Source organism: Hibiscus syriacus, unplaced genomic scaffold (genome assembly GCF_006381635.1).
Source record: "Hibiscus syriacus cultivar Baekdansim isolate YM2019G1 unplaced genomic scaffold, ASM638163v2 tig00012476_pilon, whole genome shotgun sequence".
NCBI lineage: Eukaryota > Viridiplantae > Streptophyta > Magnoliopsida > Malvales > Malvaceae > Hibiscus > Hibiscus syriacus.
In genome coordinates, this window is record NW_024062279.1 from 114,940 (window position 1) to 128,228 (window position 13,289).

Sequence of the window (13,289 nt, forward strand, 5' to 3'; positions counted from 1 at the left end):
GTTGCGATTTACGGATACACGTTGCGATTTACGGATACGCGTTGCGATTTATGTGTTCGCGTTGCGATTTTCATATTCGCGTTGCGATTATGGAAAATCGCAATGCGAATTTGTACTATCGCATCGCGATTTTCAAGAATCGCGTTGCGATTTTGGAAACTGATTTGCGATTCTGGAAACTGATTTGCGATTCTGGGGATCGCGTTGCGATTTTTATTTCGCGTTGCGATTTTGTTGGTCATTTTGGCAAATCCAAAAAAAGTTGGTTAAAATCGTATATTATAACTTTTTTTTGGTCACTGAGGCGATTTTCTCTATTTATAATTTCGTTGTTTCATGCAATTATCTTTTGGGGTAAAATACATTATAGGACGAGTAATTATTAGTTCGTTATAAATAGATTATATTTTTTTAAAAATTAAAATTTAGTTATTTAATTAAAATATTGTTATAAACATGTCATACATCATTAAAATTGAAACAATCGTCAAATGTGATCTGAAAAGTAATTCAAATTTAGTTCTCAAAATTTATATATTATATCATCCTAATTTGAAATAATTCAACAAATTTAATTTTTCATGTTTAAATTTTTTATCAATCTATTTTTTTATATTGTCAAACCAAACGAGTCAATTGGATAAAAATAGTGAATAATTATATTTTACCATAAATAACAATAAATTATTATTATATCATAATAGTAATAAATATTTATAAGAGAAGAACAAAAAAATTAGAGAAGAAAAAAAAGACTAAGTTAATATAATTTTTAAATATAAAGGGTTAAATTAATTAAATTACTTATTAATAATGAATAAATTAATAAAATATAAAAAATTTAAATTTAAAATTAAAATTATTATTATTATTATACTAGAATATGCCATAATTTTGATAATTGAAATTTTAAATTCATCAAATATGATAAATATTAAATAATATATTGTGAACTGGAAACTTGTTTTCCATACGAATATGATTCTGATATTTTTGTTGGATTCTGAAGAAAGATTGAAAAGAATTTTCTACCTGACAGTGACCTTGATTGTTGCAAAATTATGAGTTTTTATATTAATTGATAAATTAGGACGATATCAAATATATTTTAAAAATTATAAAATTTAAAATTATAATTTATATCAATCCTCAAACTATGATCTCATTTTAAATTGGTTCCTAAGTTTAAAAAAAAGTTTATATCGTTCCTTGAACTATTAGTATCATTCTATTTGATACTTTTATAATATGTCGTTAATTTTACTTGTTAAAAAATAATTATTTCGAAGATCCTAGGGATTGATCCCATGGCATTATAAAAATAATATGTTATATAAGGTTTAATAAGATTTTAGAAGCACGAACTAAGTTACATTAGCGTAAGGATCGAAAATATGATACAGTGTCAAAAAAATCAATTAAAAATAAATCCTTAATCTCGACCGGATAGTATAGAGACTTATTATGGTGATAGATTTCTCTCTTACAATTTAATTTATTCATAATGTCGAGATTCGAGTATTTAATTTTACTTAAGAGATTTATCATCTCATCTCGTTACACTAATCAATAATTAATTATCTTTATTTATATAGGTGTATGTATATATAGGTGTTATGATAGATGAAGAAAAGGTTGAAAATGGCAATCAAATTATAAAGTTTGGAAGTGAAACCTTATCCCTTTGTTGACCTTAATTGCTCATAGTCAACACCTAATCACTTTCTCCCCTGTGAAGGCTATGCCCTTAATTAAATAACCCAAAAAGATTAAACTAATTAAACACTCAATTTCAAATTGACAAACAAAGTACCTTTACTTTGTTTCTAGAAATATATATAAGTGACCAATTTAGTTAAACCACCCTCAAAATTGACACTCTCCTTTTGGCCTATATAAATTCGGCTGAAATTAATTTCTTTCTTTTTTTTAAAAAAAAAATAATAGGCATTAATTAATTTTATTTTATACTTAATACAGATATTTTACATAGCAGACTGATTAAAATAAACAAAAGAGTAAAATTCGAATTACATGCCAAATCACTGGGTTTTTTTATATGAGAAAAAGAAAAAATTGTTCAAATTGAACTTGAAATTTAATGTCAATGAAAATGATGTTTTATGCCAATACAACACATGTTTGGTTCATATATTTCTTTTTTCAGATCATTTTATCTTTAAAATTATGTGCTTAAAATCAATTTGAAATTAATGATTCTTTGTAATATTTGGATTAGACTTGTATATTGGTTTATTGGCTTGGTTGGAACATTTCTTTTTAGCTCTTTTGTCTTAGAATAAGTCTTTGATTATTTTTGGATTTTCAGGATGATTGTTGCATCTTGATAGGTGTTCGGACCTGCTTAAAATATGTGTTAATGGGATATTCATGAATTGCTATTATTTCTTGAAGCCACGGGTTTGAGTATCACGAATAGGGATGGCAATGGGTTGGGTCGGGTCGGGTTTTTGGGCCACCCGACCCGAGAAGAAAGGGTTCTCCACCCGTGACCCGACTCGATAAAATTAATGTTTCACCCGACCCGAATATATGACTTAGAAACCCGACCCGACCCGACCCGAAATAATAATAAAAAAATTTAATTCAATGAAAATAGTGACTTAATTGAAAAAAATTATATATGGAGGGATATTATTGTAATTATCCCTAAATATATAAGATAAAATTATATATATTTTCGGGTCGGGTCGGGTCGGATTTTTTTTACCCTAAACCCGACCCGACCCGACCCGAACAGTGCATTTTTAAAAAAACCCGACCCGACCCGACCCGAATTTTTTTTAAAAAAATCCGACCCGATCGGGTCGAGTCAGGTCGAAACCCGTCGGATTCGGGTTGAGTTGCCATCCCTAATCACGAATCCAAGGATGTTTGAACATTTTATATTTATTAATGTGATATAATGTTCTATTTATATTAATATTAATGCTGATTAATTTTCTCTCATTGGTAAACCGTTCATTTTTTTTGTCTTTGTTAATCGACGACAGAATCACATTAATATTGGTTGCCGACAGTCGGTATTCTTCATTGTCTATTTTATTTTCTCTTGTTCTTTTTTTCCTTCAATAAGTCTATCTGTATGGAACATTTTTCTCTTCTTGTATGACACACTTTTCTCTGTCTTTATGACACATTTTCTTCTGCCTTTTGGCACATTTTCGGTCGTTGTTTTCATTTATATTTTCTTAGGGGTTGATTAGACATCGCCACAACTGATCAAGATGACGTTTATCTAATATATTGTTTATCTTCTCTCTTTGAACCATCGGATTGGATTTGGATACCCGTTATATGTCCGTTTGCCGATGCGATTAGTTTTTGTTTGTATCTATATCTCTGTTCGAGTTTTCTTGGTTAGATTTTAATATTTCCTTGTATGGTCCTTATGTGATCTCAAGTTGTTAGTTTTGTTTCAATTATTATAGGAAATTATCCTAATTATGTATTTAATTTATGATTATAATTGTAAATTTTTATTATAATTTAGGATATTTTATATTTTGAATAAAATTAATGATTTATTTCCAAAAAAAAAATATTGAAGATGATCATCATTCATCGACACTGCTAATAGTGATATTTATTTGATTTTTTTTATTTTTAATTTTTTTTCCTAGTCATGTCTTATAATATTATATATGAAACGAATTATTTAGATTAAAAAAAAATTCTTTTATAGACGAATGTAGAGGGGATGACAAGAGTCATGACACCCTAATAATTAAATTTTTATTTTTAATCTTATAAAATTAAGTTAATAAAAAAACATTTATTTTAACCTCAAAAAATAATAACTATTTTTTTGTTTAATCGCTTTACAAACTATATAGAACTATACTTTCATCTTTCATGAATTCATAGTATTATATAATTATTAGGAATGACAACGGGTGGGTTCGGGGCAGGTTTTGCTCCCCCGTCCCCGAAATGAATCCAGTCTCTATCCTGCCCTATTTCCCGTCGAGTTTTTTATTGGAGCGCCCCGTCGGTGCTTTTTTTTGCCCCGTCCCCGAACCTGACCGGAAATATTGTACTCGACCCGATCTCGAGAAAAACCGAGCAGTCGTAGTTTTCATAAAAAAATAGAAAAAACGGTCACAAAAAATTGGAAAATTACTCTACATGATTTACAATTCAAACCACAGTCACAAATTCAAACTCAATTCTAAATAATTGTCTAAACTCCAAAATAAAACACATACATAATTAAATACAAACTTGTTCCGATATTCAAATCATACAACGAATATGCATACGTAATATTAAGTCAAATAAAGTCATATAAAATCGTCGTGTCATTTTTGTTACTTTCTTTGGTAGCTCCCTACATTGAGAAATTTATCAATAAATCAACCAAATTTTACTTTAATAATTATAAAAGTATATTATCAAAATAATAATGTTTTTATAAACATTATTTACCTCATTCACGTCATAATCATATTCAACATAGCGATAATATGCCTCGGTCTCTTCCGAACAAGTTTCTATAAACAAAATAACATAAATTATCTTTTAACACAAATATTATTCAAAAAGGAAATGACATATAAGTTAGTATAAAATATAGTGTTACCGACTTACCTCGAATCTCATTCAACAACCTAGGTTAAATGTTTTGTTTGTATTATATATAATTAATATAAAATATATAAAATATATATATATATATATATATATAATCGGGGCGGGACAGGGATACCTTGCCCCGAACCCGAAAAAATTCCCGAATTTTACACCGATATCCGATTCGACCCGATATTATTTAAATCCGACTCGAACTTAGCTAAATTTCGAATTTCTCCGTCGGGTTCGGATCGTTCTGCCATTCATAATAATTATAAAATCAGTGTTGGTAAATGTTGCTTACTACTACTACTTTCATGGAAAACACGTCATCATGATTGATTTGTGCCGCAATACATTCAACAGACTATATTAAAATGAATGAGTTAATTGTATTATGTATCTTCAAATTTTGAGTAAACAGTTGATTTAGAATTTGTCAAAAAAAATCCAATTATAATTTTTATTTTAAATTTAAATTAGTCCTTGAACGTTTAAATGTTTTGATTTTATCCTCAAATTATGAATCCTATTCTAAACTAATCCTCAAACTTTTAAAAAATCTAATTTTATCCCCAAACTATGATTCTCATTCTAAATTGATCCATAAACTTTTGAATCTTCCAATTTCATCTCAAATTCATCAAAATATTTAATTAGTTTCATAGTTTAACCTAATTTTTTTTTCAAATACATGATAATATAGCTTGGCCTAACGATTTTTGTTGAGAATAATAATTGTTCTGTAAATATAGTTCCAGTAAGTTGTTCTTTGGTTTTTATTTACTAGAGCAATTACTCTAGCATCTATATATAAATGTTAGATGTAGTTTGTAACTAATGATTATGCCTGAAATATTCTTCCAAACTCTTTCTTTAGCAACTTAACAATTTTATTAACAAGGGACGTGATTAGCATATACTGATAGTTTAGGATGAAATTAAAACATTTAAATGTTTGGGGATTAATTTAAAATAAAGATCATAGTTTAGGGATGAAATTAGATTTTTTTTAAAGTTTGAGGATTAATTTAGAATAAGAATCATAGTTTGAGAATAATATATTTAAAGATTTAGAAATTAATTGAAAATGAGAAACTTAAAGAGCTAATAAAGGTTAAACAAAAGATAAAACTATCTACAAAATAAGATAAACTATTGAAGGACCATTTTCAAACCACAAAACAAAGCCAAACAACGAGATAAAACTATTCACGAACACAAATCGCGTATCAGAATCCAATCTAAAGGTCTAAAGCAGAAAATATCAGCAGGATAATAAATAAATATCATATTGACTAGTCAATGCGACGTTAAATCCAATCCTGGAAAAAATATAAACAAAAAGAACAACCAAAAAATGAAAAAAATATCGTAAACGTGTCAAAAGACAGAAAAATATGTCATAAAGACAATTATTAAAAACTAAAAAAATAAAGGAGAAGCAAATATGTGATATAAGAAAATAATAACAGTACAAGAGATGCAAATAACTCCTTTAAACATCGAAGTTTGAAATTTTTAAGGGTGCGAACGTCCTCAATACCCTTCACTCATCTCTACATATCCTTGAAATAAATCAATAATAATAATAAAATTATACCAAATAAGCAAAAATAACATTAAAATAAGAAAATAATTATACTAGATTAACTCAAGTACGGCACCCTAAACTTGTGCAAATAACTCCCTTAAACATGTATTAAATAGTATCGATTTCAAAAACTCACGCATTCAATGAATGTATTCGCATTGTTAAATTCAATAATTGAATTATTAAATTTGTATATATTTTTTAATATAGTTAAAATTAATTTAATTTTATATATTTATTTATATTGCCATTGATACGGCACCACGTCAAACCAAACTAAATGTAATAAGTTTAAAATTTCGTGTTTGCTAAAACAACCAGCACTTGTATACCTACGCACCTACTTTTTTTCATGATAACACGTTTACTATAATTCTATTTTACAAGTAGGATAGGTATTCGATCCGAATTTAGTGGTTTTGTATTTGATTTGATCGGATTAAATCAAATTTTTCTTTTAGAAATTTTAGTTCTTATTGTGTTGGATTAATTTTTCGAAGAGATAAAGTCGAGTTTAGGTTTAAGGTGAAAACTCATGACCTAATTCAACATAATATTATAATAGGATAAATTACATATTTAATCACTCAACTATTCACGTAGTTGTGTTTTGATCATCCAACTATTTTTTCTCAAAATTATATATAAATTTACATTTTTGTTCAATTTTGGTCACTCGTCGTTATGACATGACATTTTTTTTAAAAAAAATAAATGATAATGTGATATTATCTTATGATGACACATTAATATTATCATTATTTTTTAACGAAGATTGACCAAAATATAACAAAAACATAAATTTAATAATAATTGCGTGACAAAATATGTAATTCACCTTGTACTAATTAAAAAAATTAATAATTTAAATACACGAGTTAGTAATAAAAATTGAAATTTGGTATATTTTCTTTAAACGTGAGCACACTACATGCTTTTTGTCAACTTTTGATATTTGATTTTAGTATTTATACCTAATTTGATCGAGATTCTAAAATAAATTAAAATGGCATGTTTAAAATTATTAATATGTATATTAACTCAATAATTAATTTAAAAGTCATACCTGAACTTAATAAATTTTCCTAAATTTAATATATAAATTAAAATATTACTATATAATTGTTTTGGTTCAACTTAATTTAAAAATATTTTTTATTATTAGTTGAATAAATTATAAATAAAAAGGAAACCTCAGCTTTATGGGGGCATTAAGCTATAGTGTTAGGTAAAAATACAAAAAAAATGATGATTCTTAACTGTATTTTCTACCATTTAATGATCTATATGTCAAATTTTTAAGTACATAAATGTCGTTAAAACTTACTTTATCAATTATAATTTCTATATATTTTTAAAAACAGATTTACGTCCTACACTCAGATATTTTTTTAATAGTCTAGAATATTTATAAGATAATATATATTCAGAATCTTTTTTAGTCAACGACAATGCACACACACTCACAGAGACAACTGTTTAAACCTATAACCTCTAGAAAACAACATTCTCTTTAACCACTGAGGTCACTTAACGAGTTTCTTACATTCACAAATTTAATCAATAATTTTTTAAGTATTAAATATAATAAACATGTTCACTAATTTTATATAAAATATCAAATAAAATTATTAATTAGTACATAATACACATATTTTTGAAAGAAATATAATTTTATTATTATAATAGTATACCGACTACTTTTAATGAGTATCTAAACATATTTGTTAATGCACGAACCACACGATCTCGGTCGTGAAAGAAATGTTGTTGTTCTTTGAGGTCTTCGGTTCGAACACCATGAATGTTGAGGTTGTGAGCGTTCAATATCAAATGAGTAAGAATTATCTTTAAACATATACTACCCCATACTTAAATTAAAAAAATAATTGACCAAAATAAAATATATATATATATAAGAATATGTGTGGTATCGTAGTTTACCCTAAACAATATTTAACTAAAACGGCAACTACGATCACAATAATAAACAAACTAATATATATATATATATATATATATATATATATATATTAGAATCTAAATGAAAAAAGTAAATTATAATTTTCTATATTTTTATATAGAAATGCTACTATCTTTGTTCCATTATTTTTATCTTATATTGACCAAACACATTGTTTTAGGAGATAAGTTTGACCTCATGTCAACTAATATAAAATGAAAAAAATGATAAAATTTTAAAAGATAAATGATATATTTGACGAATTTATTTTGATATGTATAAATAATGAGATAAATAAGAATAAATATATATATATATATTATTTAATAGGATATTTGAATGTTATGATTTTGAATTCTAAAATGACAAATTGAAAGAAGTAAAATTTAAAATAAAAAAGAAAGAAATTGAAGAAAAGTGGAAGGAATAGGGAGAAGCAGGGTGTGGCCTACTCCTCCCTCCCTAAACCCTGAACACAATACATAAGAAGCAGAGTAGTGTTGTGTAGAAGGAACAGAGAGAAAATGGGGAGTATCTGTGAGTGAATTTTAAGGGTTTTGGCACTGCTTCTAACAGTGGCGGCAGCCATAATTGTGGGAGTAAATAAGCAGACAAAGTTCGTCTCTGTTCAGTTCACACCGGCCTTCCCTCCCGTCGACGGTGCTGCGAAAGTTAAGTGGCACTATTTCTCTGCCCTTGTGTAAGTTCATTTCTTCATTATCCTTGTTATTTATAGTACAAACTTGTAAGGTTTTTTTTTTTTGGATAAGTAGAATTTTATTAACCAGGTAAAAGTTCAGCATACAATAATCATCCCAATTGGGAGTATAAACACATATTTACAACAGAAAAAGGGATTTAGTATATACCCCAATAAATACAAAGTCTAGAATTAACATAATCTAGTATGTTAATATCCATGTTACTGAGTTTGATTCGAACTAGCTCCTTTATGGACGTGAGAAGTTGGTCTGCTGTTCTTGATCCTCTGTTGAAAATTCTTCTGTTTCTTTCTTCCCAAATGAAATATATAAATGCAGTCCAGGCAATCCTCAAAATGATGGAAAGAAGATATTTGCCCTTCCATGTTTGAATAGTCCATTCAATCCTTCAATCACAAGTTCTATAAGTATCTCACATGCTAGATAGATTCATAATAGAGTTCCAGAGAGAAGTAGCATAAATACAGTCAACAAACAAATTATTTTTGGATTCATGGTCCTCATTGCACTAGTCTGTCAGAAGCTATTCCCATTCTAAAAAGTCTATCTCGAGTTGGAAGGCGATCCAAAATAGCCATCTATGAGATTATGCTTAGCTTAGGGATATGAAGTGGAAACCAAATCAATTTATGCCAGGAAACTCGTCTCTATGAACTCTGATATTTTCCCAAATTTCTTTGTTTTTGTGACTTCAACAGTAAAATTTGGAAGGGCTTCATTTCTTATTTTCATGAGTTTTCTAATGGTCCAGCTATAGGAAGCGTTAACATTGATATATATTATTCTTTTGGTAGTGAATTATGTCTTTCGATTCCACCGATTTTAATATAGAAACGATCATCAATAAAGATTTTTAGTTAAAACGCATATCATTTTTTAATTTAGTATCTAATTTTTTTTCAAATAAATATTAAAATATATCATATTTTTAATTTAGATATTTAAAATACATTTTTAAATAGATATCTAAAGCACACCATTTTTTATCTAGGTACTTACAGCATTTTTTTTAAATCAATATCACGTATGAATTCTAGAAACCTACATTGAAAAAATAGTTATACTTTAAGTATTATTTTAATAAAAAATTGTAATATTAAGATGAAAATATGATATTTTGGATATCTGTTTTAAAAAAAAATATGTTAAGTATCTATATGAAAAATATGATAAACTTTAAGTACTTAGATAAAAAATGATTTATTTAATACTTTAAGTATCTAGGTGAGATGTATGATATATTTTAAGTATCTACTTTTTAAAAACTATATCGAATTACGACATGGTTCAACTCAGTCTATGTACAATCCTTAAACTTTGATCAAATTATTATAACATCGGTTAGGTTTGACAGAGTTTTTAAGATTTTTTTTAATTGTCCATAGTACAACTCATTCTTATAAATTTATGACAATAACCAAGCGATCTCAGTGGTTAAGAGATTGTTATTATCCATTGAGGTATTGAGTTCGAGCACCATGTCTGCACAAGTGTGTGAGTGTTCATTGTCAAATGATTCAGAGTCTTTCGAACATATATTACTTGTATTCATCTCATATTAATAAAATAAATACTATGAATTTATACAGCTGAATATGTTTTTGTAGGTATTTGATGGTGGCAAACATAGCAGCATGTGCATATGCAGCAATTTCGACTCTCATCGTGTTAGCGACCAGAACTGCAGCCATAGGGTTTGCCCAAACCATCATCATCTTCGACGTAACCGTCGTTGGGCTGCTGTTTTCGGCCAACGGGGCGGCCTTGGTCGTCGGTATCATCGGCTACAAAGGGAATTCACATCTTCAATGGAACAAAGTCTGCAATGTTCTCGACAGTTTCTGTGACAGAATCGCCATTTCCATTGTTTTGTCTTTGGTTGCTTCTTTTGCCTTCGTTGCTTTGGTTTCCTTGGTTGTTCTGTCTTTGCAGAAGAGATTTGCACCTAGAAATTAAAAAAGAATAATTATATTATTGTTTGATGCTTTTATTATGTAAAGAAAGTAAAATTATGTGAGGAGAATAATTAAAGACGAGGTTCTGTGATTTGTTATTTAATTAATTATTACTACTGGGATTTTCTTTGATGTACTTTGGGTGGATTTTTCTTCTTCTCAATTTTTATCATAAATAATATAGAAGATTTACTCTTCTTATTATTAGGAAAGCTACCATAAAAAGTTATTATTAGGGTAAACTATATAAATGGTAATTAATATTTGAGTAATTTTTCGTTCTCCCCAATGAGATTTCAGAAGTAACAAACTGGTCACTAATGTTATCGATTTATACCAAACCGTTTGACTCCTCCTCCTCCTCTAGGTTACTAAATAGAACAAGAGAGGATAATTCATTATAAAATCCTATAAAAAGCTATAAGTGATGCACAAACTAGAGGTTTCAGATTTTGTGTTCCGAGGCTCATTTGAAGAATCCTGCCTATTGGTCATGGAATCAAGATGCAGAGACTCTCTTCCGAATACCTATGATCAAGATAAAAAAGAGAAGCACAAAGGATTAATTGGCCTTGAAAAGATATCACATATGAGAGAAGAGGGAGAAACCAATATTATTACAAGCAAAGACTATCAAAGTTGTAAGCTTTTTTTCGAATAACAATGGTGTAAAATCTGAAGGGATACCTGTTTTATGGTGCAAAGAATATTAATTGGCCGAGTATCGTAGCGTTGCTTGTGCTGTGACTGAAGTAGTCCGGCTTTAATTATTGTTGAGTGAGTTAGGTGTAAAATCTGAAGGGATACATGTTTTATGGCGTGATAACACTAGTGCGGTAACTGTGTCATCTAATCCAGTTCTGCACTCGAAATTTAAACATGCCGAATTGAATTTATTTTCTGTTCATGAACAAGTTACTGTCAAGAAGCTGTGTGTGAATGAAATTCCAGCATATGAGGAAGTGGCGGATGTTCTCACCAAACCATTATATATAAAGGAAATGACTGAATTAATTAGAAAACGTTCTAACAACCTTAACCGTTGCTTTTTACCAACTCCAGTTGAGAGTGAACTTACTCTAATACGTTTCCATCAGTGTCGTGCCTTGGACGGTCAACTCTTCAATGCTCTCAGCAGCCACAAATAATCTTATAAAGCTCAACAAAAATTCGACCCGGGAACATCCATGGGACAAGAACAAAAAAGATTAAAATGAAAATAATACCTTGGATGGAGGAGCAAATATAGAGCCGAAAACCCCAGAGCAAGAAGAAGGTAGGTCTTTTGAACCAAAGAGTCGAAAATCAAATGAGAATATCTATCCTTAATTAATATCCAGGGTGATTCGGATTCGGATGAGAAGAAGCCTCTTCGTGTTGAATTCAATCTTGACTTCTTGTATTTTGCCTACTTTGTGGATTGAGGGCAGTTGCAGTTAGTATTAGTAGTAGAGGGGTGAGTGTGACTACCCCACTTATGACCTTATCCCTTTATCATGTTGGGTCTTGTTTATTCACTCTCTCTTTACATGACTCATTTGGAGCTAATGGTACTAAACCTGGAAAGCCCTTACGTTTAATGTTTAAACAAAAGTTGCAAAACTGTAACACGTTATAGAACATGTATAAACCAATGGATTTCTCTAAGTTAAGGTTACAGAAAGAACAGAATTTATCAATCTCTTGAAGAACTATCCAAATTCCAAAAAGAAATAAGAAGAAAGGGGGGGTTGAAGCGCATGATGTACTGCAACGTGACAGGTTCTCCACCAAACCATCATTGGCTCACTGCATATCTATTTTAAGACCATTTTAAGTAATCATACTCCTGGGCCTTTTTCAAGGGAAGAAGAGGAGTCGTTGAGCTCTAATTCTGGATCTGAGGAGTCAAACGTGTTGAGTCATCTAATTTAACGTGCCACATCAGCATTGCATTACTGTAGGAATGAATGTTAATGACGAGTGACCGATTTGTTATAAATCAATAACATTAGTGATCAATCTGTTACTTATAAAACTTCAGTGAAGAAAATGAAAACTTACTCAAATATTAGTGGTCATTTGTATAGTTTACCCTTATTATTATGGAAAATAATAAAATTTTAATTAATTATTCAATTTCAAAATTAACAAGAAACAAATTATTTAAAAAAACTAATTTACATAGTTTCAAGATACATAAAAGAATTATTATCAATGTTTTATAATCAAATTCTTTTATATTTGTAATTGTTAATAGGATACACCCTAATTATACTTAAAAAAAGTTATATACTAATGAAGTTAAAATAATTGTACAGGGGTTCTTGAAACTATAATTTCATTCTAAATTAATAATAATTTTTAAAATATTTTATATCAATCTTTAAATTAGAACACATTCTAAATTAACCCTAAACTTTAGATCGTTTTAAATCAATCCTTAAGTTATCAATATTATTTTTTATTTTAATCTCATTATT

At 28.5% G+C, this 13,289-nt stretch overlaps 1 protein-coding gene across 1 annotated transcript; it reads left to right on the forward strand.

Moving 5' to 3' along the window:
• Positions 1-8,698: 8,698 nt before the first annotated feature.
• LOC120205427 (CASP-like protein 1E1) lies at positions 8,699-10,884 on the forward strand (the record flags this gene model as incomplete). The annotated part of the gene is made up of 2 exons (XM_039205308.1): positions 8,699-8,850; positions 10,480-10,884. Coding segments are annotated over 2 exons (501 nt in total), but the record flags the coding sequence as incomplete, so codon positions are not given.
• Between the last annotated feature and the right edge of the window lie 2,405 nt (positions 10,885-13,289).